The following is a 27,634-nucleotide window of genomic DNA, read 5'->3' as shown; positions in this document are numbered from 1 at the left end:
TCTATATCTGCTTCCTAATTGGTATTCCTTTTTTTTTCTTTATTAGACAGATTGCTCAGGAGAGATTAGAGGATGTGATTTGGCTTTAGTTCACATTGGAACATTTGACCTAAGGTAGAGAAAGTACCCTGTCTGAATCAGGCAGAGGTTTTGGAGAATACGAATGGAGATAAAATCTGCAACTGACCCTTTAAAATCTGATCCCTGGGGTATATTCAATCTGATTAAGGAAGTGGGCTTATCCAAAGCTCCTGTGCACTGCTGAATGAAGACAAAAGGTCATGGGAGCTGAAGTTTTGGGGGAATTTGGAGGCCAGGATGTTGGAAGGGAATAGGGATTGAGATGGAGAAGAAAACTGACCCAGGTGCTGAAATTGTTAGGGAGGAGGGAAATTGCCTTGAAGTCCATAGATGACAGCAACAAGGATCTGGACAGGATGGAAGCAACTTTAAAGGAAGAGATGTGGTAATTGAGTGGTCGAGGCAGAGTGAGGGTCCAAAAGTTGCAGTGGGTCCCTGTGCCATGTGGGCCACAGGTAGCAGATCACCTCCTTTTCTTGTCCCTATGTGCTAGGGGTATGAGAGAAGGAGCAGTCAATCGGCCTTGGAAATAGTGCCAAGTGAGCTTGGTCTCTTAAGGAGATAGCTAGATTTTAGTGGGAGGAAAAGGTCTAAGATGAGGGGCAGTTTGTTCTGTAGTGTAGTAGAAAGGGGCTTGGACTTAGAGGCAGAAGACCTAAGTTCCAACCCCAGCTCTGATCACTCACCTCTGTGACCTTAGGCAGATCACCCAACCTCTGAATCTCATCTAGAAAAGAAGGTTGAGCTACATGACCTTTAAGGCCCCTTCCAGCTCTCAATCTGTGACACCTTAACAATATAGAAGCATACCAGGAAGATAGAGAAGAGAGAGAGATGGGAAGGCCAAGGCTGAGTTTACTCTGGGGATTGGGTGGGAATTGGCAGTAGCAAGAATATGCCTTAGAGCTTGATCCTATGTGGCTTAGGTCCCCAGGCCAGGCAGTGTATGGGGGATAGGCCACCTCAGTGGCAGGGGACCATAGGAGAGACCGTTAGACCCTGAGGAATTATAGTTTGGGGACTAGGCAAGGAAGAGGGGAGTGCCAATTTGGGGAGTTAGAGGCCTTCCTTGAAGCCTGTGCAGTCATTTGCATAGAAATCTCTAGCAAGAATTAACTTACCTTCCTTGAGCCCTGTCTTGTGACATAAATGTTTTAAGTGCACAACACCGCATCCACTTGGTTCTTGTTTTCTCCCACTTTGTTCCTGTGACTTGGTACTAAATTTATTTTGTGTTAACTGAATAGTTCAGAGGAGTGAAGCTAAAAATTATCTAAAATACTCTGGTCTCTTAATCTGGGTTCAAATGTCAGCTCTTCTGTTTACTCCCTGCACAATGCAGGGCAAGACCTTCTCTTCTGGAGGCCTCGATTTTCTTAGCTATACGCATGAGGGGGCTGGATAAGATCATCCCTAAAGCCTTTTCCAGCTCTAAAGAATATGATCTTAATGTATAGGACATCAAGAGGACACCAAAAGGACCATTTGAGGTGACGTGGGCTGCAATTCAGGTCTGCTCCTCGTTCCTGGTGTGAACTTGGGAAGTCAGTCACTCAGCTTCACTGGGCCTTAGTTTCCTCATCTCCAGAATAAGCTTAGACGATGACCTCTAGCATAGTTTATTGCCACGCTAAGTTGGGGCATTCACATTTTATCATCCTGGCCACTTTTGACTTGTGTGACCTTGAATGTGGTGTGGTAATATAATATTGGTGGCCATCGAGATCTCTCTATGGAAGCAAAGAGAAGGATGGAATAACTGGTAGCAAAATATATAGTTACTGAGTTTGGACCGGTAGTACTTGTAGTCAGTCAAGCCACCAGAGTGGTGGGTGGGAGTGACTGTTTCGTGGGGTCTCATTGCAAATAATGGAGTCTGGTGCTTTAGGCATGGTAAAGAGTTCTAATAATTAACACTTATATAGCCCTTTATGGTTTCCAAAGTACTTCACCTATGTTATCTTATTTAATCCCTACAAGAACCCTGGGAACCAGGTTGTTTTGTTGTTTGTTTACCCCATTTGGGGTTTTCTTGGCAAAAATACTGGAATGGTTTGCCATTTCCTTCTAAACAAGGCACCGATGAGGAAACTGAGGCAAACAACTGAGGTTAAGTGACTTGCTCAGGTCACACAGCTATTGAGTGTCTGAGGCCGGATTTGAACTCCCAGAACTTCAAGGCCAGCACTCTATTCAGGCACCTCCTAACTGCCAACATGGTGGTGCCACCTTATTTAGATAACACTCTTGTGTTAACGCACCTTGAAGATTCCAGGAGAGACTCTACAGTGATTATAGTGCAAGGTTGAGTAAGTCACTCGTACTGAAATTGGAAAAAACAATTGATTCTCTTATTCTGTGACTTTTTATATTCTTGATTGGAGACAGCTGCAGGTTGGTGGTTTTAAGTTAAATGTTGCATAAAACACCCTTCACACGTGTGAGAGCTTTTAAAAAACCAGTAATTACATATGTTTAGTAACACTTGATTCTGTGTGGGTTAGTTAAGATTCTGCTCATGAAATGTTCTTATGTCCGCATTCTTTAATTCACATTCTTATTCCGTTTATCCCTAATAGAAAGGCAGGCTTTGTCATTGTTAATTTTGTTGTGAAATCATTCAGGTTCAGCACGCGCTGACTCACCAGTTACATAACCAGCTCAGCTGTCAGAACCACATGCGATCACATTTTCAGGGTGCTTTTCACGTATTGAATTAATGTCAGTGAAGAAATTTGGTCTTTATTTGCACCTGGTTTGAAAATAGACAGCCCTCATGGGAAAGGAAGAAATTATAGTCATTAGAATGACTTGCTGTGACTCAGTAATATTTCCTTGCACTTTGAGAAGATAGGATCCATAGATTTAGAGCTAGAAAGGACCCCAGGGGGTCTAATCTAATCCCCTTCTTTTACACATAGGGAAACTGAGACAATATCTTTTATTTTTTTTGAGGGGGGAAGGCAGGGCAATTGGGGTTAAGCGACTTGTCCAAGGTCACACAGCAGATGTCAAGTATCTGAGTCATTTTAGTCATGTCTGACTCTTTATTACCCCATCTGGGGTTTTTTCCTTAGCAAAGATACTGGAGTGGTTTGCCATTTCCTTCTCCAGCTCATTTCACAGATGAGGAAACTGAGGCAAACAGGGTTGACTTGCCCGGGGCCACACAGCTAGTGTCTGAGGCCAGATTTGAACTTATCTACTGTGCCACCTAGCTACCCCAACTTGGCACATAGTAGACATTATGTAAATACCTATTCCTTCTCCTTCCCTTAGTAGGCAAATTAATTGTACCATTTGAAGAAGTAGGATAACTGTCTGGGGTGTCTTATGATCAAATTTACTAGGTGTCTCATACAGTACCTGAAGTGTGATCAAAAAAATTATTGAGGGCAGGAAGGGAATGCTGGCTTTAATGGGAAATTAAACAGAATTAAGTGGAAAACCGTTTAATATTTTATTAGGGTGCTATGTAAGATTGAGAGGTGATGGGTCATCTACTGTTGATGGCTTTGCAAGCTGGGGTGCCTTGATAATGAGCTTAGGTTAATCTGCTTTTGCTTAAATGCTATACTACGTTAGAGGAATATTTATAAAATATTAATAACATTGAATCACTAATGCCAGGGAGGTTATAGAGCCAGAAGTGTCACTAGGTGTATGTAGGCTTCCTTACCTGCCAAACTTGTAGAATTTTACCACTGGGAAAGAACTTGAGAGGTAGATTATCTCTAAAATCCTTCCCAGTTCTATTCTATTCTGTAATCTAATAGGATGTTCTCCATTTGAATGACTTTGAATGACTTGTCAGTGGAGCAGTTTAAATGGCAGAACCTTATCCACAACCTCTTGCAGCCTGTAGCTGTTAGGCAACAGGTAATTGTTTCTGAAGAATTCAGTGTCTTAGAGATATGGGAACCTATTTACATGGACTCTTTTCTGAAGGGCAGATGAAAAAATTAAGATAAAGATATTAAGTGGCTCCTCCCCAAGATAGCCCAGTGACTCAGAAGTTAATTCTTACCTTCCGATTTCAGACTGTGCAGAAAAATCACGATTCCTAAATCTTGCCATCAAAAATCCTAGTGGTATCCAGTCCAATTTTGTGACTTTCCTTCCCCACCCCACCATGTTTTTATGAAGAGGCTCAGCGTGCATTGGGGATCAAGAGGCTGAGATTCTAATCTCCACTCTGTCACTAACTCACTGTGATCTTGGGTGACTCACATACCTCCTCTGGGCCTCATTTCCTTTTCTGTAAGATGAAGGAAGGTAACTCAGTGCCCTTGAAGATCTTTTTCTAGCTATTAAAAAATCTCTTTTCTCCATCAATGTCAGTGGATCCACCCCCTTTGAACCCTGACATCACAATTTCCAGTGGGCTTCATGGGGAAGTAGGAATGGAAAGAGGAGAGTAATGGTAGAACCTCCTCCTCTGTTCTTCTATATGTTGAGTTCTCTTCTGTTACTCCATAATTTGGGAAAAGTTTAGCTTCTATGCCTCACTTGGAACTCAAATAGAATTAATTATAACAAAGAGCTGACCTCTCAAAACCTCTTTCAGATAGGACCCATGGCAGAGATTTTGTGCATAACTTGTTTTGGGGAAAAAAAAAACTAGCCTTAGGGTAGAGTCTATCCTGCCAAATTTTTTAGCTGGGAGTAATTTTACCTCCTGATTTATTAAAGAAGACTTTTTTTGGGCAGAGAGTTGACTATACCACTGGACAGAATGCAGCCTCAAAAATATAACCACACCCTGAAGAAGTTTAAAAGAATCTAACACGTATGCTAGTCCTGTCCCCCCTTGTTTTGAAACAGTTCCACTACGTTAAGATACTGTAGTGGAATAGACAAAATATTTATTGGCCGTGGAATCAGGAAGGCCCTAGTTGAAATCTAGCCTCCACCATTTGATAGCTGTGTAACCATGAGCAAAGTCATTTGACCTTTTGGATAGGGCCTCAGTTTTCTTATCTATAAAATGGGCATGATGATACCTTTAATACCTACCTCTCAGGGTTGTTGTGAGAATCAAATTAGGTAATGTATGTAAAAAGCTTTGTAAACTTCAAAGCAGAGTATAAATGTCATTTTATTGTAGCTGATCTCAATATGTACCATTAACCCATCAACTCTTGGTTATCTGTGGCAGATGACTAACATTTAATGTTTAACCCCAATAAGAAGGCTTTCCTTGTCAAATCCTCTCCATCTTCACTATGTGTTTTTTCTATACGTCCTGCATTTGTTTAATGGGACTAGGTTGTCTTCTTCTAGTAGAATTTAAGTCCCTTGCAGCCAACTACTATTTCCATTTTGTATTTGTAACACTAGCACCACACACAATGCGTGACTCAGAAATTCTTGTTGATTGATAATATTCTATGAGTGAGTCCATTGTTTTATTAAGTCAAAACTACACTGTAAATATAATTGGTTGAGTTTGGTTCTAAAGCCAAAGCTTATGTTTCACATGTTGGCAAGATAAGCAAATTATCAGCTTATTAATCTGATACTTATGATACTAGTGCTTTTTAAAAACCATCTGCAGAATTTATGTTGGTTGTCATTTTTAATGTCAAAGGTTCTAGAAAGTAACTTTCATATTTTATATTAACACTTCAGGACTTTGGATTGATTTGGAAATATCCTACAATGGGCCCTTTCTGATGACACTTGAGACCAAAATGAATTTGACCAAACTGGGTAAAGAGCCTCTTGTTGAAGCCTTCAGAGTTGGAGAAATTGGCAAAGAAGGGTAAGGGATGACATGAATTTAATAAGCAACATCCAGCATCTACTTTCATTGTTTGAATAGTTTAGTTCCATTTTTAAAGTATGTTGTGAGTTGACATTTAGTTCATTGTTCAAATGGAGGCTTTTGCATGGTCAGTCCCTTTTATGGATTCTAGTTAACCTGTTTCCTTTTATAGTTTTGCAAATTCCCACTAAGTAACAGACAGGAGACTTGTTATGGCTAATTGCATTGCCTTTTTTTTTTTTGATGCTTTTAAAAAAATCAATTCCTCTTGTTTTTACATCATATTCAATTCCAGATGTATTCTTGTGCCTCATCATTACCTAGTGAGCCTTCCCTTGAAACAAAGATTTACAAATGAAAAGAAAGAATAGTCTTATAAAACCAATCAACATATTAATGAACACACTTGACAGGATATGCGATATTTCACACCCATAGCACCCCACACACAAACCCCTCTGTAATAAAAAGAGGGAGATAAATTTTCTCAACTCTTCTCCTAGGGCCAACCTTAGTCATTATAATTGCATATCATTCTTGTTCATTTTATTGTTCTCTCTATTTACATTATTATCATTGTGTACATCATTTTCCTGCTTCTGCTTAACTTCATTCTGCATCAGTTCCTATAAGTCTTCTCATGCTTCTTCATTTCTCATGATGCTGTAACATTCTATTACATTCAACATGATGTGTTTAGCCACTCACTAATCAAAAATGGGCATCTACTTTGTTTCTTTTTCTTTGCTACCACAGAAAGTGCTACAATGAATATTTTGGCCTATATAAGATCTTGCCTTCTGCCTTGATCCTTCTTGGTTTATAGATTGTGTTGTTTTTCACTAGCAATTTATCATTTGTCTGTGATTGAATGTTTGCAAATTGGAGGTCCAAGTCAGTAAGGTTTGATTGAATTTTTAATGAAAACTCTGAACAATTAACATTTCACACAAATGTGAGTTTGCATTTATAGGTTTTATTTAGTAAGAAGTTCCATTCATTGCTAGAAATATTTTTAGGTAATGGATAATCATATTTGCACAAGAGGTGCTTTGAGATACTTGAACTTGTTCATGTAATTGCCTTTTTAAAAGTTTTATTGATGCTTTTTACATTGCTCTCACTCTGCAAAGATTCTCCCCTGCCTCTCCTCTCTTGTAGAACCTTCCCTTGTAATAAAGAAGTTAAACCAAACAGAGCAGCCCATCAACAATATCCTACAGCACAGACATCATTTGGCATCTAGTCCATCATCACTTTTCTGCCAAAAGGAGGGGTCATTTGTTCATGGCACCTTAAAAAGGTTTTGTCCCTGGGGACATGCCTGTCTTAGAAAAGCTTGTGTACGCAGTGAAATCAGCCACAGATAGGCTGTTGTGGTCATTAGTACTTGCATTGATAAAGTCTTTGAAGAACTACTTACTGGCATTTTAAAAAGGGATGTGATCTGTATGGTTTAGGCCCTGGGGCAACTCCAACAATTTCAATACCCTGGCTTGGAATCCATAGCTCCACATTTTGTAGTCTCTTTTGGAAAAACCCCTTGAGTTTCCACGGAAAGCCAGCTTCCTTCTGTGCTGGTTAGTCAGCTGGTTAATCATGCTTCAACTCAAGATTATTGGGTTTTGTTTACTTAAGAACTTGGTATAAATGCTATTTAGAAATATTCCAGAAGATAATTGGGGGAGGGGGAGATCATGCAGTTGAGAATGTGTTTATTTTACTTAGATGATTCTGGTGCAACTAGGTTATTTAAACCCTATTTCCAGTATAATAGTTACAGCATTGCACCTACTGTTTCTCATCTAACTTCTATCTGTGCTATTTTCCCTTCGTTCCTTTCTGCTGTTGTGTTATATAATGTGTTTGGACTCGGCAATCTGTGGATTTGTATTTCCTGGTGAGTGGTATTTATCAATGTAGCATTTCATTCCCTGTGAGTGCTGAGTCTTGTCGGTCGTGTATGAACCCATCTTAGAGTTTTCTTCCATCACCTTCTTAGAAATAAGGGTGCCAAACTGTGAGCCTCAGAGCACTTAGATTGGGGGAGATTTGGAAAGTTTTTCTAGTTCCTTCAACTCATAGTGGTTTTGTGACCCTGAGTATTTCACTTAATCTTTCATGGCTCTGGGCAATTCTCTAAGACAATAAATTGCTGAGAAGGTGCCAAACTGCATTAATATAGGGATGTGAGTTCCCTGTATCAATGAAATCCCAGGTCTCGTCCCTATGCTATCCCTAACCCTTCTGTCCTTGCGTTACAACTGAACAGTGGCCAGCATCTCCCTAATTCTTAAAATAGATCAGGTGTAGTGGACTTTACATAGTTTCTTTTGCATCATTACAGGTAGAATTACATTATCATTGGAGACCTCAGGCAATTGCATGTTTCTAATCTAACGATCTAGAGCAGTGGTCTTGAAAGTGGGGTGAGCAAGACAATTCATGAGGGTGCAGAAAAAAAACCAACTAGAACTTTTAATTTAAAAAATATCTAGATTTACCCTCATTTGATCCATGTCAGACTGTTACATATTGGTTGGTTCAGATTAGTCACCCCTGTCCCTACCCCCACTCCCCATCCACAACCAGCCCTTGCCTTGGATCTCATGCTTGTCACCTTTCTCTCTCATGCTCATTCCCACCCCCACATTTCCATCACAGCACCCCAGATTAGGGAGCCAGGTTCACAGAGGGTGCACTGGGCAGGACTGTGTTCTCCACGTGCTTAAGTCCTGTCAAGGAAGGTGGCAAAGGGTTGGCCCTTTTGCCTAGAAGTTTAGACAGAAGATTAATTTGCAACAGTAAAGCACCAAGGAGTTGGGACTCAAATTAGAGATTAGATTAGATCAGATAAAGCATTTAGTAAATTTGCCATGTACTAAATTGCTGTGGACATTCCCCCCAAAAGACTGTCTGTTCCCTCATAAAGCTTATATTCTAATGGAGATAGACCACCTATAAAAGGGAGCTGAAAAAAGGTCGCAGAAGGGACATGGGCAAAGTTGAAAAATCCAGAGAATCAGGAGCTGAGCCAGGTTAAAAGAGGGTTAAAAATTTCTAGATGTGAGCCTGGAGTGTTTGACACCCTTATTTTTCTTGGTCCTCTCCTCCCCTAGTCACTAACAGTTTCCTTCTCCTCTACCTCCTTCCCCCTGAACTCCTACCCTGCCTACCTTCCTTTTCCTTTCTTTATAATGCTCCTTCTAAGAGCTTCATCCACTCAGAGTGCTTCACCCGGGAGAGAGAATTCTAAAGGGGCTGCAGACGGCATAGCTCCATGATCTAGTGTTGGGAGAGACCTCCTCATTTTACTGATGAAGAAAGCAAGTTCCAGAAAAGTGACTTGCTCAAGGCCATGCCAGGCATCAGAGTGAGGATTTGAACCCAGGTCTTCTGACTCCAAAGACAGTGCTTTTTAACATTGATGGACTGAAAGATGTAAAATTTAGAAAGTAGAAATTGTATTAAGCAGAGTTTAGATTAAAGCATGTTTTTTGCTTTCTTGGCCTTTTTTGACATGATCTTTCAGAACTGAACTGTCCTTTATAGACAGATTGGAAATGGATTATTACTTAGTGTTCATAGTCACTTGCATCCCACTATATAAACTTGAGTAAGGTAGAGAGGGAGATGTACAATGCTCCATAATCCAATTCAGAAGGTTTTTATTAAGTACCTGAATCTGGACCCTGTGGATACAAAGACAAAAGCAAAACCACCTTGCCTTTCCTCAAGGAGCTCCCATTCTAGTGGAAGGAAATAACATATACAGATAAGTAAATAAGTAAAGATACATTCAGAATAAATATGGAAGAATTTTATCAGTGATGATGGCAGCAAAGAACCAACCCTGATAAAGTTTGGAAGGCTTTTCATATTATATAAAATATATTTTTTTTGATTTACAAGTTTTTTTCAGCATTAGGGAGGAAAACCTCTCAGTGTAATGAGATGAAGAGCAAAACCCAACTTTTTCACCACCCAGTCACCCTGTTGGTTTTAGAAATGGTATTTATTGGGTTCATATGATTATAATCTGTAAATCTTCTATCAGTCAGCTTGGTAGCCACCAAAACCAAGTATCAAAATAAAACCAGACTTTAAAATAACCACAGTGTTTAAAAAAAAACCAAGATTTTTAAAAATAATGAAACCTGTTCTCACTAAAAATATTTTAATAATCATTTTAGTGAGAACAAAAAAGGTTTAATAATACTGTTAATAAAATAAAAACTGTTTTCATTTAAGGTCTCAACTTCTTGTCACTAGAAGAAAACACAAGCTCCATGATTCTATCGCGGCACTTTTAGCAATTTGGGAAGAATCTATTTAAAGTGAAATTCTTCATGCATGCTGAGCTATTATCTGTCATCAGAATCCCTTGGCAGTGAGGTTCACTTTGGACTGAAATTGATGCCTAAAAAGAAGTCTAGTGAAGGCAGAAGCATTTATGTGAAAAGTGCTTACTGCTCCTGGAAGGCCACCATGATCTCTGGGGAATTTAGTCACAAATGTTATGTGACCCTAACATGCCCAGGTTCCTGAAATGTTTTCATGCTAGATTCTCCTCAGTAATTTAATTCGGTGCTATTCTCCCAGTGCATTTCAGATTCATAAAGGGAAGTGTGTCAGATCACAATCTGTTAACAGTGATGACATTGATCACAGAGTGGTGGCCTTGTGTAGGTCAGGGCTTCTTACGAGCGTGTACATGTGTGTGTTTGTGTGTGTATGTACGTATGCACACGTATGTCTAGCATGGCATTCCTCTGGGAGGGCATGCCAAGTAGTAACAAAAATAGCTGACATAATACTTCTAAATTTAAGGCGTCATCTTATGACGGCCACCCCTGAGTGTAAATGTTATAGATATTATCATTCCTGTCTTACAGCTGAGGGAATTGAGGCTGAGAGGGGTTAAAGGATCAGTCAGCAGCATCAGAGGTCAAAGGCAAAGCAACAAGCATTTATTAAGCACCTACTGTATGCCAGGCTCTGTGCTAAGCAATGGGGGATACAAAGAAAGGCAAAAGACAGTCCCTGCTCTGCAGGAGCTCACAGTATAATGAAGAACTCAAAAACGACTATGTATAGACAAGCTACATGCAGGGTAAATTGGGAATTATCAACCGAGATAAGGCACTGCTAAGCATTAAGGGAGATCTGGAAAGGCTTCTTGCAAAGAGTGTAGAATTATGATTTCAACCTAGGGCTTCCTGACTCCCAGTGCACTCTCCTTTCTTGCTGAGAGACTTAATTTGGGGGCTTAATTTAATTACCATTGCTTAATTTGAAAAACAAAGCGAAATGATATCTTCTGATGCTTCTGTTGGAGAGGAAAGCCCCAGAACATAAATTGCCAGAGGCAGGGATTAGGAACCCCAGAAGTGGCCCTGTCCTGAACCACTGGAAAGAGGAGAATCAATGAAATAAGTTCCAATAAACCATCAGCACCATTGATGGCTGGGTGGTGAGACTGGCAGTTAACTCACCCAGAGAGCAGAGTCTGAACATAATTGACTGACTGCCTTTTGCCCCAGGCACTTCTTTTCAGGGCCATTAGCAGCTTCCTAGGAAGTTTTCCAGTTTCCCAGCATCTCATTCACCCAGGTTCTCTCTGCTCGTGCAGCTGGCCCTTTACTGCCCTCTTTTTTTCTGTCCTGTTTCAAACGTGCCAAGTGATCATGCCCTTCCTGCATGGGTAGGGACTTCTTATGTTCAGAAAGCTTTCCCACACATCCTTCCTCAACCCCCTTACCATCTTGACAGTAAAATTAAGAAAAGTGGATTATTTTCCTTTTATTCCAGGCATGCCCTCTCCCCTTTAAGATATGTACACATTTCGGATTTACAGTCCTTTTTGTTTTCTCCTATGCTTGTACTTTTCTTGAGATTTGCTTCAGCTTATCTTAGCCCTCTGGTGGTAAGGTACCCCGAAATGGAACTCACTGAAGTGAGGGTACTAGATTTCCTCTCAGACCTGAGGTGGGGGAGGGGGTGCAGAAAGGGATCAGTGGATGCAAGGTCTGGCCCTTAAGTGGTTTCTGAATCATTGTTTCTATGAATTACAAAGTATTTCCTAGGAAGAACTTTAGAATGTGTGTGCGCAACTGAATCTTGTACGGGATTGCACATTTAAAATGCTGTTCTCCTCTGAGCAAAATCTTGGGGCACCCCTCCAGTCACTGTCTTCCCCCGCAATGCTATACACCCCATCCTAGTATATTCTCGAATTGTACCCTGTGGGCAAGGGGAGGGGAAACAGGGATTCTTCCTTTGTGGGCTTCGAATCCGCAAGGATTATTTAAAAGTTAATTATCCTGCGGGGTCCAGTATGACACTGTGATGACCTAAAGAAAAGCCTGTTCTAGGAGAAGATAGCTAAGAAGTGTTTCTATACAAGTTATGCAGTTTTTCAAGTTTTCTTTTTGGTGTTTTTGTTTTTAAATGAATAAGATAGATGCCCAAATCCAATCACTCCTTCCAAGTCACCACTTTGGCAGATAGCAGGCAGCTTCTTCTCTCCTCACCCTGCTCCCCAACCCTTGGTAATCACCTTCAGAATGTTCAGCACGTTATTTTGAACTCTCCTCTAGAGGAGCAGATCTGGGAGGGGGAAAAGGAGGTCAGCTTTTGGCAACAACCAGGAGAGTTTCAGAACCAAGTCTAGAAACCAAACTGGGTGATATCATTTAAGCAAGCTGTCGAAAAATGGTGTGAAGATTGTTCCTAAAATGTTTTGATCAGTGGCAGCATCATTGAAATTAGTGCCTAACCTGCGAAGGTGATGCCTTAAAGGATCATGCACCTAAGTTTGGGTCCAGTCTCTTTGAGAAGCCAGTCTTAAGTGTGTCATAGTGAATAGCTCATACCTATTTCCTCTGAAGTTGAATGCTGAGAGGTTAAGATTGTGGGTGTTCCTTTCGTTATAAAGTCACAAAGCCAGAGGCCATTACTTTGTGATTCCTGAGGGACTCCATCAACCGGCCTAGGTTTTGGGCTGATGACAATACTACCTCCTTTGCTGCTCTGCCACTACCGTCAGTTTGCTCATTGTAAAAGGAAGCACTTTCTTTGCTTCTCCATCATCTGTGGTTTAGTCCAATTGCTATAGTTTCATCCACATGACTATTTTCAGTCCAGGAAGAGTTGTCCTGCCCCTGTATTCTGCTGGAGTGATCAATTCAGTTACCTGAGACCTCTGCAATTCTCAGCATTTAGTATTTTCCCTTGTGAGTCCTGGAGGCTGCCAGGTGATGGATGTGGGAGGAGATGAGATAATCAGGTTGGTGGATCAGCAGATTTCAGTATATTCCAAGAGCTGTGCATGAAAAAGAACTCTATTGATTCAATAGAAGGGGCCCTGGAGACTCAGGAATCACTGAGATTATGCCACCCTCACCACCAAGACAGAACTAGATAGCAAAGTCACTCTTGCCAACTGACTGTTAAAGACACATTCCTAATAGGGTTGTATCCTCTGTCCTAAGAACTTCATTGGGGGTGTCTTGGGAATTACTGAACTCAGCAGAAATGCCTCTTTGCAATGGTGAGCAATTCCAGCTTTGTAACCCTGGAATGCATGTAAACATTTCCTAGAGAAAACACTTCCTAGAAGACCTAGGCAGTAGAAATGGAGGTTGGTTGCATTTTTCTGTGACTAGGTAGGTGCAAGTGTGTTTGTTTCAGGCAAGGGAGTTTTCCCTTAATGTTGAACAAAAGTCTGTCTGCTGAAACAAGCTGGCTCTCACATTTCAAAGGCTGCCGTACAGCATGTTGCACAAGGAGCTTGAAGGTGCCCTTACAGATGGGTTCCTGTTTCAGAGGAGGAGGGTACAGTCCAGGCCCGAGTACCATGCTTGAACTGCGGCTGATAGCCACCATGGATTTCAGTCATCAGCTGTATGTAACTCGTACTTGGCCGGAGGAATGTAGCAGTGTCCCCTTTGCCCTCCACTGCTCTGATGTCCATCCTGGTGGCCACCAGAGGGCTCTCAGAGCCAGAGAAGCAGACCCAAGGCAATGCAAAGACTGTGGTTGCCTAGAAACAAGTTAGAAATACAACTGACTTGACCTTGCTGGGTCGCCTTGCCCTTACCAAAAATATGAGCTTTAGAAGCCTGATATTTGTTCCGCAATGTTAGTGTTGAAATGGCCCCTCTCAAATGCCCTGGCTAAAAAGGACAAGGATTTGCCAGCCTCTTCAAGGGACAGGCCATTATGCAGGAATGTATTGGCCTTCTGTATAATACACGTACAGACTGTTAGTACAAAAGATACTAAATGGACCTGGTAAGGAACAAAGTGGGCAAGGCCCTGAGTACCCATTATAGTGTTCACCTTAAGACTAAATGATCTGGAAAGGGAAAAAATGCAAAGCACCCACATCTGACTCTGGCTTTTTAAAATCTGACTCAGGAAAAATCTAAGAGGGAAAAAATGCAATTTGTGTCACTTTTGCTTAGCAAAAAAAAAAAAAAAAACAACCCTACAGCTGTCCCCGATAATATCCCTATCCCCTTTCCTGGTCTTCTGGCTGCTTTTCTGCTGCCTACAAACATGCCCATGTCTCTTCAACCTCCCTGCCTCCACTCATCCATCCCTTCTAACTATCATCCCACATCTCTCCTGTCTTTTGTGGCTAAACTCCTTGGCCATGGACAATAGGCTCTTCTCTTCTCTCTCTTCTTAACTCTATAGTCTGGCTTCCAACCTTATCATTCAACCCAAACTGCTCTCTCCAAAGTTATTAAGGATCTCTTACTTGCCAAATCTAGTGTCCTTTTCTCAGTCCTCATCCTTCTTGACCTCTGGGCAGCCTTTGACACTGTCAGTCACCCTCTTCTCTTTGCTCCTTTCTCTCTAGGTTTTCAGAACACTTTTTTTTCTGATTCTCCTTCTGCCTCTTTGGCTTCTCTTTCTCAGTCACCTTTGCTGGGTCTTTATCCAGGTCATGCCCACCAATTATGATTATCCTGCTAATTTTGGGTGTCCCTCAAGCTTCTGCCCTGGGCCCCCCTTCTCTTCTTCCTCTGTACTATTTTACTTGATGATCTCATCAACTCCCATGGATTGAGTTATCATTTCTTTGCTGATGAGTCTCACATCTCCAGCTGCCTAAACTGGATGTACCATAGGCAACTTAAATTCAGCATGTCCCAGATGGATTTCATTATTTTTCCCCCACCCCCTTCACTTTTCCAAATGTCCATATTACTGTTGAGGGCACCACCATCCTCCCGTGCATCCAGGTTCACAGCCTAGATGTCATCCTTGACTCCTCATGCTCTCTTATTCCCCTCCCCCATCTAATCTGTTACAAGGCCTGTTGATTTTACTTTTATAACATCTCTCCCCTATGCTCCCTTCTCTCCTCTGATACTGCTGCCACCCTGGTACAGGTCCTCATCTCCTCACTCCTAGACTTACAACAGCCTGATGGTTGGTCTTCCTGCCACAAATCTCTTCCCATCCTCCATTCAGCTATCAAAGTGATTTTCTTCAAGTGAAAGTCTGACCATGACCCTACTCAGTAAACTCTAGTAATTCATTATCCCCACCAGGCTCAAATGTAAAATTCTGTCTGGCCTTGAAAGCCCTTCATAACCTTCCCTCCTTCCCATCTTTCCAGGCTACTTACATCTCACACTTTCTCACCAGTCACTGTGTGATCCTGTGACACTCATCTCCCTGTTATTCCTAGAACAAGACACCTGGTCTCCCAGCTCTGGGCATTTTCACTGACTGTCCCCACTGCCTTGAATGCTCTTCTCTCTTCATCTGTCTTTTGGCTTCCCTGGCTTCCTTAAAGTCCCAGCTAAAATCCTACTGTCCACAGAAAGCCTTCCTGAACCTTCTTAATTCTAGTATCTTTGTTCTGTTGATTGTCTCCTATTTATGCTGTGTAGAGTTTGTACAGGTGTTTGCATATTGTCCCTCCCGTTACTTTATGAGCTTCTCAAGAGCAGGGATTGTCTTTTGTCTTTCTTTGTATCCTTAGAGCTTAGCACAGTGCCTGGCACATAGTAGGTGCTTAACGAGTGTTTACTGACCAACTGGCAAAAAAGAACTTCACTTCTCTGAAACAACTCTTAAGTGTCTCTGTTAGTTACTTGTTAAAGATCCCTAAAACTGGTGTTAGTAGCCATTGACCTTATCTGTGGCCCAGGAGAGCTTGGACAGTGGCTAGGAAGGCATAAGAAAAAAAAAAGTGGTGGTATGAATTTCTGCTACAAAGAGGTCTTTGGAGTCAAAGCTGATTTTTGTGAAAACTTAGAACACCTTCAGAGATTTGGGGACTCAAAGTCAAGTGACTTAACCAGAGAGACCCCTATCCCTGTTGTCATTGGTGAAGGATTCCCCTGTCTGGGACAAAATGTCACCTCACCCTTGAAATCATTACCATCCTTCCATTTATCCACAAAATCAACATGACCAGCACTTTTGATAAAAATCATTGCATTCCATTGAATAATAGCTGACATTTACAAAGTGCTTTAAGGTTTGCAAAGCGCTTTACATACATAGAATGTGTTAAACTATCCTCCTGTTTGTTGATGCATGCCAAAGAAGTCTTCTGGTCTCAAGTTACTATCCCTTTAAATAAATTTACTGTATTGGTCCAAACATAAGCTGCACCAGAGATATTTTTGAAGGGGAAAAAATAGACATTGAAAAATAATTACTTCTACTCCCTTCTCTTTAGTGGAGCTAGCCTCTTTCTCAGGGATGAAAAGCCTGATCTTCAGGGCCCTGAGTACCTTTAACACAGACAGCCACACTTACTTGCCCACTCTCCTCTCCTTCCCTCCAACTCCCAGCTCTGTTCCTAATAAAGCAAGCCCTCTAGGTAGCAAATCTTTAGAGCTTCACTATAACCTCACTGCTACCCCAGGATTCAACAGTTCTTATCCGCTCCATTTCAGGGAAGAATAGTCCTCAAACCTGGGGTCATCTGTCTTACGAGTGGAAAAGAGGAGAGTCCAACTGCAAATTTGTGCTGGGCCAAGTGCAAACTCTGGTGAAGAGACTTTCTGAAAATCTTCTATTACCTGTCTCTAATGAGTCTTTTCCAGCCCCAGATGTGACAGTGGAAGAAAGAACTGATACCTTTGCAGTAAACTGCCTTTCTCTAAGGGTTCAGGGAATAAATGGAGGAAGTTACTCCGAGCCTGCAAGAGGGCTGTACCTACCTTCTTTACATTGCAGCAGGGACGGGCTTCATGTGCATCCCCAACAGAGGAAAGCTATTGCTACTGTTTCTGCTCCTGCAGAAACAGTTTCTACTCCTTCCTGTTGGGAAAACCAGTGAGGCCTAAGTAATAATGTCTTTGGTAACCAAGAGCATGATCGTAGACTGCACGCAAGTTCTATACAAAACAGATTTTGGGGGAAAAGGTACAGCCTGTGTTTGGACCAGCTCGTCTCCTGTATGACTAATCGTACTGACTCATGGACTGTGGGATTAGCCTATTTATTTGGGCTGGGCAGAAGAGAATATTAAAATGTGTTAATCTTGCTAGTCCATCGTGGTTTCTCGTGTGTGTGTGAGAGATAACTTTTTTTTAAGCTTGCCAGTCCGCAGAAGTTTGTCGGTGACTTTCTTGTTCAGTTTCAGGCCGAGGGCATATTGCCTTGCCGACAGTGATGAGGAGTCCTCCAGCGCTGGCTCCTCCGATGAGGATGATGCATCAGAAGTGGTCGGTGGAGACAAGCAGCTCACTCCAGGGACTGAAGGGTTTGTGGTTCAGAACATTTTTTTTTTCTTCCTTCCCCCCATCTTAAATGTTTCAGTGAATTCCCTGGCTGTGGGCTTTGTTGAACTGAGAGCTTTGGGCTTTAATAACCAATGTGTCAGTGCTTAAAATCTAAGTCCCAAAGCTAAATGCTTCATTTGTCTAGCTCACCTAAAAAAAGAAAGAGAGCACCGGTGTAGAATGAGATGTCTCCCTGAGGTGGAAAAGTCCCTCTTATTGAGATACTAAAGTGTCATGTTGAGTGTGCACTGAAAGGAGAGAAACTAGGCAACATTTCCCCTGATGCTTTCTCTAGGAAGCTGCTCCTCCCTATGTTTGGTTCATGGAAACTCTGATTTTTAGTTCTGCAGCAGAAATCCTAGGGTCACCTTCTTCAGTGGAGGTTGAAGATTTGGGTGATCTAATAGTATTTCAGGGAGCAACTCTTTTCTTTGTTAGGAGCTCATTGTAAGTACAACACTTGATACTTTGGACTGACTGGAATCCAAGAGATCACTATAAAGAAACCAAGTGATTTAGCACTTACTTAAAGGAAAATTTACACCCTGTTCACTTATGAAATCTTATGTATGAGGCAAAGAATCATTAGGTCAGATGGGCTCATAGTAAAGTTTTGCTGACCTTATTTGAAGTGTCTGCTTATGAGCTCTGTTCTTTTAATTCTTGTTTCTCTAGACATGGTGTGCTTGTGCGTTCTATCTCAAAACCGTAGAGATTTTCTAAAACAAAATATTCTCTTTAGAGCATTTTTTCCACTAGAAAATGAGGCATAAAAACCCAGTTCCCTACCCTACCAGCTGCTGACTTTTTAGTTAAAGCTGTGTAGCATTTCATTCCTGCTTCATTTAGGGCAGGGCTTCTTAAACTTTTTCCACTCTCAATCCCCATCAGTGTTTCTTAAATTGTAGTCACGACACGAGTCGAGACCCACAGTTTAAGAAGTGCCGATTAGGGGACCATAGACTCTTGAGTAGACACTGTTTGATGATGGTGTGAAAACATCAGGCTTTCAACATGAACTGGAAAAGAGGCTTTTTGGTGCTTACTCCAGTAATTGTAGACACTGCCACTAGATGCTGTAGAGAAGGGAAATGCCATTAAAATTAACCCCATAGCACCGGCTTTCAGAGTTGTCGGTCTAGTTGGGGAGAGAGTATATACATGTGGTATGACCTTGAAAACAGATAGTAGTGATTTGGTGAGATTAAAATTGAGTTTAAATCTGTGGTCATTGATATCACTTGTTATAACAATGATTTAACAAAAATAGTATAGTATTCTGACTATATTCTAATATCTGAGAGGTTTTTTAAAAAAAAAATTTACTGCGTGAGATACTTTTGGCCATGATGAAATATGATGTTTGCATGTAACTCTTTTTCCTTTCCTTTTTTTTTTTTTTTTTTTGGTATTACAAATCTCATGTTTTTTTTTAACTATCTTCTCAGAGTAGATGGACCTATAGAGTCTTTAGAGTTGCCTGAGTCATTGGGAGTATTTGCTTATGGTCACATCTAGTATAGTCAGGTCTTTGGACACCAAGGTCAGTCCTCTAGTGAATAACTGCCTCTCAAGATGTAAGAGAAGAGTAGAGACTAAATCTATGAACACATTGTTATAGGAAAACTCCTCCTATCAGTTTAGGTTAGCATCTTCTCTGCCTGGAACTGTTAAGTGACTTGCCTAAGATCACACAGCCAGTATATATCAAGAGGCCAGACTTGAACACAGGTCTTCATGCTTCCAAGGCCAACTCTCTCCACTATGCCACAGCTCCCTCTAAGTCAGAATATGGACAGTATAAATAAAGTTTTTCACTCATGTGCCACTAGAACTAAATGGTTTCTAAAAGAGCCAGAGGTCATTATAGTAACTCAATTTTTCCTATTCTAAATTTGAAGGTATGTTGGAGGATACCGGACAAGTAAGATTATGAGGTTTGTGGACAAAATCACCAAATCAAAATATTTCCAAAAAGCAACTGAGACAGAGTTTATTAAAAAGAAGATTGAGGAAGTCTCGAATACTCCACTGCTTCTGACTGTTGAAATACAAGAGTGTAAAGGAACCTTAGCAGTTAACATTCCGCCTCCTCCAACTGACCGAATATGGTATGTAGAGCAAGAATGTGCTCTTCCTTTCAGGTATCTCCTTTGAGGTTAGAAGCTCCTGGCATGCTTAATTGTTAGATTATTGAAAGCAGCACAGTCCTAACCATATGAAGTCTGAATGTTTTTTCATCAATTCATCATGGGTTAGTTTAGTGGTAGTTAATTAGGTTTTGGTTTCACACTCTTTTGCAAAAGATTAAATTACATTGAATTGGTCCTCATACATTAGAAAAATCTCCTTTTCAGTGAGTGGGAGGCCAGGTTCATGGTGGTTGGCTTCACGTGCGCCCACCCCAGGCCGTGCCAGAGTCTTGAGCTGTGTTGTGATAGGGAAGAAAAGGATTTTATCTGTGGCTACAGCAGCCCCAGTCCTGTCACATCATTGTCCCTTGTGTCAGGACTTGTTGTTCCCTATAGCAGGCTGGATCAGGGACTGCCAGGAGTACTGAACACACCAGTATGGGGGAAGGTTTGTTGAATTGGAGGTTCTGAATACTAAATTCTCAGCCAGAAAATTATCTAATTTTTAGGTAGAAAATTATCTAATTTTTAAAAATATCATCCTTGCTCTTCTTCCTTTCTCACTGCACCTTCCTCAGTCAGAACCATGCTGTGGGATGGCAAGAGCTAATGAGTGGTTTTTTAAGGATGGGGGAATAGCGAGAGTTTGAAGAGAAGAGAGTGAAGGGGAAAGTGAAGTGAAGGGTACAGCCTGATAGAACAGGAAGAGATAGGATTGGGGGGCGGGGCAGGGGCTGGCTTGGAAGTGAGAAGGGAGTAAAGGAGGAGATAGTGGAGGAAGTTGTCCAAATAATGTGAGAAGAGAAGAGGTGTGGGAGGACAGATGCTCTTAAAGCAGTGCTGATAGAGTTGTAAAATTATCTGACCTCTTCTGGGCTCTGGGAATTAGTTGTTTTTAAAATGTCCATAATCTTTAACCCAGAAATCAAACTACTGGGCATATTCTCCAAGGAAGTCAAAGACAGAGATGATGGCCAAGTATATATCAGTTAATCAAGCATTTATTAAGCACCTACTCTGTGCTAGGTATTCAGGATACAAATACAAGAAGAGGGAAAACATTCTAGGGGGGCAGGGGTGAGGTGAGGGGAGGCAGCCTGTAAAAAGGCCTGGAGATGAGATCTGGAATGTTATGTATGAGGTGCTGAAAGTGGGCCAGTGTAGAATGAATTAGTGGGAGTAATGTATGATCAGACTACAAGGATAGGCTAGAGCCAGTTGGCGAAGGGCTTTAAATGTCAAAAAGAGGAGATTGGAGTTTATCTTTCATCCTGTAGGCAAGCTCTGGGAGCCATTGAAACTTCTGGCATAGGGGAATGCTATGGTCAAATATGAACATTAGGAATATCATTTTGGCAGCTGTGTGGAGGTGGGGTGAGGGATGGGAAGGGGAATCTGAAAAAACAGAGAGCCTAAGACCAAAATACTCATAGTGGCACTGGGTAGTAGCAAATAAGTGGAAACAAAGTGAGTGTCCATCAGTTGGTGAATGGCTGAAAAAAGTATGGTACATGAATATGATGCAATATTATTGTGTGGTAAGAAATGATGAATATGAGAAATTTGGAGAAAAGTATGAAGATTTACTTGAGCCGATGCAGAGCAAAATAAGCAGAACCAAGGGAACAGAATACACAGTGACCACACAATGAAAATATCACTAAGAGGAAATCATACTGAGTAGCTGAGAAACCAAACCAAGAAACATTTCTTCTCTCTTAGAAGAGAAATGGGAAACTATTGAGACACAGAATATTGTATACTTTGTTAGATATAATTACTGTTTTGAATATTTTCACTTAATTGTTTTTCTCTATCACAGAAGAGGTGGGAAATAACTGAAATATCTGGGATATAGATAAAAGGCATTAAAAAAAAAAAGAACACTTTTTATTTTTAAAGTGCTGACCCAGGAGGTCTTTCCAAAGTTGCAAACACAGCTTTTCAGTGTCAAGAGGAACCAGGAACCAGTGCTGTTAAGTCACTCTAGAACCTGTCAGTGATCAGAACACTTTCACTCTGGCTGGGCTTTAAACATCCACCACAGAACTCTAAAGCAGGAATGACAGCCTTCTCTTTGCCATATGCTATTATTGTTCTCTGTAAGCATATCCCAAGGAAATCGGTGGCAAAATTGAAATGGACATTCATTCATTCATTCATTCGGCATCATAGATAGCATAGCACATGCTAGATAGCATAGATAGCTATCTAGCTAAGTTGTCCAAATAATGTGAGAAGAGAAGAGGTGTGGGAGGACAGATGCTCTTAAAGCAGTGCTGATAGAGCTGTAAAATTATCTGACCTCTTCTGGGCTCTGGGAATTAGCCCATAGATAGCACATGATTTTTAAAGTACCAAAAGGGAATTAGGAGGAGCTTTCTGTACTTCTCTTGTATCTGACAGCATTTCAATCAGTCATTATTTTGGTGTGTCTCTGCCCCTGCTATAAGGTCACATTTTAAATGGTATTAAATGGTCTTATTTTTCATGCATAGTGCATATTTTAGCTATAGCCCACCCTGGAGATCTTCTTTGCTTATGAAGAAATTGTACTTCTGTATTTGGATTTTCTTTCAAGGTATGGCTTCCGAAAGCCACCACATGTGGAACTGAAGGCTCGGCCAAAACTTGGTGAGAGAGAAGTGACTATAGTTCATGTAACTGATTGGATAGAGAAGAAACTGGAACAGGAGTTTCAGGTACATTTGTTATATCATGTAGCCTTTGAATCATTATGAACTCTTTCAATACTTAGCCATATAAACAGTAAATGTAACTGACTAGTATAGTCAGCAAGGAATTTTCCTGGGTCTCAGGAGCTCTCTGCCAGAATGCTAAAACTGTTTTTATATTCTCCTTACCTGTTGGAACCACAGTTGAATCTCAGATCTATCCAACTTGGATTAGAGTTAACTTAGCATGCGCCAGGTCTGTTCCATTATTTCTTGGCTCCTAAGCACCTGGGTGGTGAAGCGTGGGGGTTAACTCAATCTTCCCTGATTCCACGAGTATCCTAGCCCTCAGCTGCTAAGGAGCATTTCAGTCTCATAAAATGATAGGCTTTCAGTTGTTAAGGGTCTTTGAAGTCATCTAAGCAAACCTCCTATCCATTGTGTGAAACCACTCATGACATTTGCAGCAAATTAAATTAGAGCCACATACTGTAGCAGATGGAATAAAGGGTCTTTGAATTTGTGAAATTTAAAAATTAAGAGATTTGTTGAGTTTCTTCTTCCCATTTCAGTTCCTTCATTTGTGGCAAATGCTTCTCTGCACTAGAGGCAACACTAGTTCAATTTAATAAACATTTCCTAAGCACCTACGGGGAGCAAAGCTTTGGGGATGCTAAGACAGATAAAGAAGTCCCTGATCTCAAAAGATTTAGTGTCTTCCACGAGGGGAAACACAACCTCACTTGATCCACAAGCAGTGATCAGCTACTAATGTCCATAGAGGAAGAAGAGCACACCCACACCTGGGAGTGGGTGTTCGAGAAAGCTGTTGAGTCTGAGTGAGTAGCTGGGCTGAGGACTCTTAAGACCCGGATGAGGCAGGAGCCCATTCCAGACTCAAAGGGAAGCCTGTGGGAAGCAGTGGCATGGAACTTAAAGTGCAGGGGGCACCAGGAGTACTGTAGTGTGAAATAAGTCTGGGAGAGCACAGTGAAGCGAGATCAGGAGGAATCTGAATCTTATCCTAGAGGCAGTTGGGAGCCACTGTAAGATTTTTTATAAGGGGAGAAGTGGCATGATTATTTTGGCAGTTATGTGGAGGGTGGGTTAAGGAGGGGAGAGACCAGTTAACAGGCCATGGAAGTAGTCCAGACCAAAAGCAAAAAATGGTTCAAGTAAGAAGAGGTCAGGACCTCTTCTTAGACCAGGTCTAAGATATAGAGGAAACAAGAGGACAGATTCCAGCAAAGCAGTGGGGTAGATTATATAAGACTTATCCACTGCTGCTATGTAAGAGGATGACAGAGCAGCAAAGAAGGACTCCAGGGTTGTGAATCAGGGTGACTAAAACAGAAATAGGGAAGTTGGGAGGAAAGGTTAGTTTGGAGAGCAGCGTGGAGCAAAGCAGAAAGGCTGTTGGATTTGGAAACAGGAGTGTGATTCTCACATCTGCCACTCATTACTCCCTTCATAATGTTAGCCAAGTTACTTAACCTCCATAGGCCTCAATTTCCTCATTGGTAAAATGACAGGTTGGACTACATGATCTAAGCCCTACATCTGTGCTTTGGTCTGCTTTGGTTCTATTGAGTCTCTGTAGGTCATCCTGGCAGAGCTAGATATGCAGCAGGAAGTTGATGTGCCTCAGGAGACAACCTAAAAGTAGAGATATACATTTGAGCATTATTTGTAGAACTTCAATTTGAACCCATGGAAGCAAATGAGTTCACAGAAAGAGAGAGTAAAGAAGGAAGAGAGGAGGGCCCAACATATGGCCTTGAGACACTCCTGCTCAGAGGGTGGGAACTGAATTATGATCTAGCAAAGGAGTCGGGAAAGATTGGCTGTAGGCAGGAAGAGAACCAGGTGAGAGCAGGGTCACAGAAACCAAGGATCAAGAGTCATGTAGGATAAGGATTGGAAAGGACTGTGAAATTCAGCAGTTGAGACATCCATGGTAACTTTGCAGTTTCAGTTGGTGGGAAAGTTGGAAACCAGATTGCAAGGGGTGTTGAGAAGTGCCTGGGAGCTTAGGGAGTGGAGACACAATGGCTTTTTTCTGGAAGACTGGCTGTGAAGGGAAGAGAAATAGGTGTAAATAGACAGAACTTGTAACTTTAGAATTGAATTAAAAAATCGAACATGGGCGCCAACTCTTCGGTCATTTGATAGCCCTTTAGAACAATTTTGAGCCTCTACTTTAAGAGTTGTAGAAGGTATACAGAAAAAAAAATTCCCGATAGATTGAATTTCAACTTTCATACTGTTTTGCTATGGTAGAATTCAGTTGAGTAAATGGTAAAAATCCTAAGCTTTGGTCAGACATCCAGGCCAGTTACTAAGCTCACTAGATGAAAATTGTTGCTAGGTTACTTTTTAAAATAATTACTTCAGAAATAAGAATGTGTGGAAAAAGTCTGTGACATGGATCTGATGAAAGTAGAATGGGGTAGGATGGCTTACTTGCTAGGCCAAACAGAAGGAACTTCTTTGGCAGACTCCTGATTGCTAAATCCATAACACGTTTTCTCTTGTGCTTTTTACAGAAAATTTTTGTCATGCCAAACATGGATGATGTTTATATCCCAATAATGCACTCAGCCATGGATCCCCGATCAGCTTCCTGTCTGCTCCAAGATCCACCCGTGGAAACCTCCGCTGACCAACTGTGACGTGTCAAGACCTGCAGTTTACAGTATTATGAGATTGATTACTCATCAAGGTTTTTGGTTCTTTGAGCTGTGTTGTAGTTGTGCCCTTCACTTGTGCCAGAGATTCCCCCCAAAGGCCTGCTTCTGCCGTGTCTCTGCCTGCCTGTTCCCATTCCACTGTGAGGCGTCTCCCTGGGTCAGCTGTGAAGGTTTGCCTGGGGCAGAGGATGAAAGAACTGTCCCAGCCCATCCAGAAGTTCTAAGCACACAACAGATAGAGTCAGAGCTCATGCCTCCCAGGACTACAAAAAATGCTGTGGCAACAAAAGGACAAATAGGAAGCAAGAAGGGGGTGAGCCTAGGGAAGACACCCTCTTCTCCTCAGCTCCTCAGGGCTGGTCCTCAGGCAGCCTTGGTACAAAGGAACTGTTTGGATTGTGTGGGACAGTCACAAACCCCACTCTGGGTGATTCTGATGACAGGTGTTTATCAGGGAGGCACCACATGGGACGAGGGTTGCTCTGTGACTGATTTCATTGGCAGTAAGGAGATAGGCCTAGCAACTTTTTTTCACATTAAATTGCGCATCTTTGGAAGCAAGTAGCCATAAAATATATACACACACTAACACACTCTCAGCCAGGGTGGGAATGTTGGGCTTCTGTGAAACAGGCAAAGCCATGAGATCAAACCATACCAAGCCTTTTACCAGTGAGGTACAATCACAGTGCTTTGTAATTTCTCTGAATGTTTTTTGAAACATGAGCACATATGAAAATGTCTAACATTGCACCCAGTGACCAGAAAGATCCAATTTTTCTGCTTGTAGAAATACCATGATACCATGGGGGGGTGGGATGACCTTTGTACTTTACAGGCTTCCCATCCAGTGTTTACTGTGTTATACCTGGAAGTTTTATATAGGAATTAAAATGCTTACTAAAGTTCATTGTAAACTGGTTTTAGGAACAGTTTCTTTTTCTAAATAATGGCCAAAAATGGAAAGAAAACTGCTCCTGAATTCTATTTTGTTGTGAGATTTAAAACCAAAAGTTTGCATATTGGAACACTACATAGCTGAGAATAAGCATTTGTGACATCTCCTTAAACGTTGCCAAATTTTACTTTGTGTATTTGTGTTAGAATGTTCATTTAGTTTCAGAAAGACAACCTCATTTTTTACATTGTGTTCAAAGTGGCATTTGACCCAAATCAAAATTACCTTGTGTAACTTTGGATAATTTACCATACATACCTAACAAGACTATGCTAATAGTGGAGGGTTTAAAAAGGAAAAAACAAAACAAAAAAAACGTGCACCTTGCCTGAATGTGATTTAAAGAGAGCTTTTAATATATTGAAGAAAATGGTATTTGAACACTTATTTTGGTTCCTTTTAGTTGCATTCTCTCTGACTAAATTCCTCTTCCTTGACCATTCCAGTTTGTGTCCAGTTCTGATTCTTATTATGTAGGCTTAGCTGCCTTTCATAAAGTCCGCACATCTTGTTCACTGGTCTTTATGATTTGATTTTTGTGCAATAACTAAAAATAAAAGGACGAGGTGCATTATTGTGTAGAGATTACACACGATTGTCTCCTGTTGCACTTAATCGGAAGTATGTGGGGAATTACAATCACTTGCATTGTCTCACAAAATAAATATCTCATGTCTAATACCTGAGCAGCTCATTGATTTTTCCTTGACCCTGCTTAGCTAATAGAGCCCAACTATAGATTCTAAGATTGCCTGGCCCTGGAACATAACCTGCACATCCAAATCCCTGTTGCTTGTCACTTTAATTATGTGCTCAACTCTGCTAAGTAAGCTGCTAAGCCACGGCAGAAAGTTTGTGGGAAACCGTTTAGTTTTGTCGTCGTCTCCCCAGAACCTCCATGGTCTCTTGCTCGTAGTAGGTGCTTAATGAGTGTTCAATTAAATCTCGGTCCATAACATGTAACAGCCAACATTTACATAGCACTTAACGGCTTGTCAACCGCTTTACATTCTCTTATTTGAGCCGCACAAATGCCACGGGAGGTAGGTGCTATTATTGTCCCCATCTTTCTGGTGAGGACTGAGGCAGTGAGGGGAGGCGACTTGCCCAGGGCTGCACAGCCAGTAACATTGCACAGGATTCTAACGGACCACCTAACACTTTTCTACAACATTTAGTTCTATACACTTGTATCCTTTTCGAGTGTGTTCCTAATCTGTCTTTTCATGGGACTTGACCTTTTTTTTGGTCCTCAAAAAATATGTCTTCCCCCAGACATATCTTTTGGATGTGTAAGTTATTCAAGTGGGTTACCACTTCTTCAAAACTTCGTAACTCTGAGGGCTGAGATGATAATCCCTGCCATCCTCTGAGGGTTGTTTGGGACTGGGTGAAAGCATTTCTGTAAAGGGTGTTGAACACCTTTATATATTTACATATATCATGTAAATACCTGTTGCTATTATTTAGAAATGTTTTTCTTCTCGCTTGTAGATGGTAAAGGTATATGAAGAAAAAGATAGTGTCTCATGTAAACTTTGTACTTGAAGTGCCAAGCCCAGTGTTCTGCAC

At 41.3% G+C, this 27,634-nt stretch overlaps 1 protein-coding gene across 3 annotated transcripts in view; it reads left to right on the top strand.

Moving 5' to 3' along the window:
• TEX2 (testis expressed 2) overlaps positions 1-26,743 on the top strand; it is a 149,656-nt gene extending 122,913 nt beyond the window's left edge. For all 3 annotated transcript variants that reach the window (XM_036757227.1, XM_036757229.1, XM_036757228.1), the window contains 5 exons: positions 5,713-5,845; positions 17,463-17,588; positions 19,509-19,718; positions 22,321-22,441; positions 24,961-26,743. In XM_036757227.1, the coding sequence (XP_036613122.1) occupies positions 5,713-5,845; positions 17,463-17,588; positions 19,509-19,718; positions 22,321-22,441; positions 24,961-25,086 (716 nt within the window). In that variant the 3' untranslated portion in view covers positions 25,087-26,743. The remainder of the gene's footprint in view (positions 1-5,712; positions 5,846-17,462; positions 17,589-19,508; positions 19,719-22,320; positions 22,442-24,960) is intronic.
• Positions 26,744-27,634: the final 891 nt, after the last annotated feature.

This window comes from Trichosurus vulpecula, chromosome 4, assembly GCF_011100635.1.
Source record: "Trichosurus vulpecula isolate mTriVul1 chromosome 4, mTriVul1.pri, whole genome shotgun sequence".
NCBI lineage: Eukaryota > Metazoa > Chordata > Mammalia > Diprotodontia > Phalangeridae > Trichosurus > Trichosurus vulpecula.
This window is presented reverse-complemented; position numbering and strand designations above follow the sequence as displayed.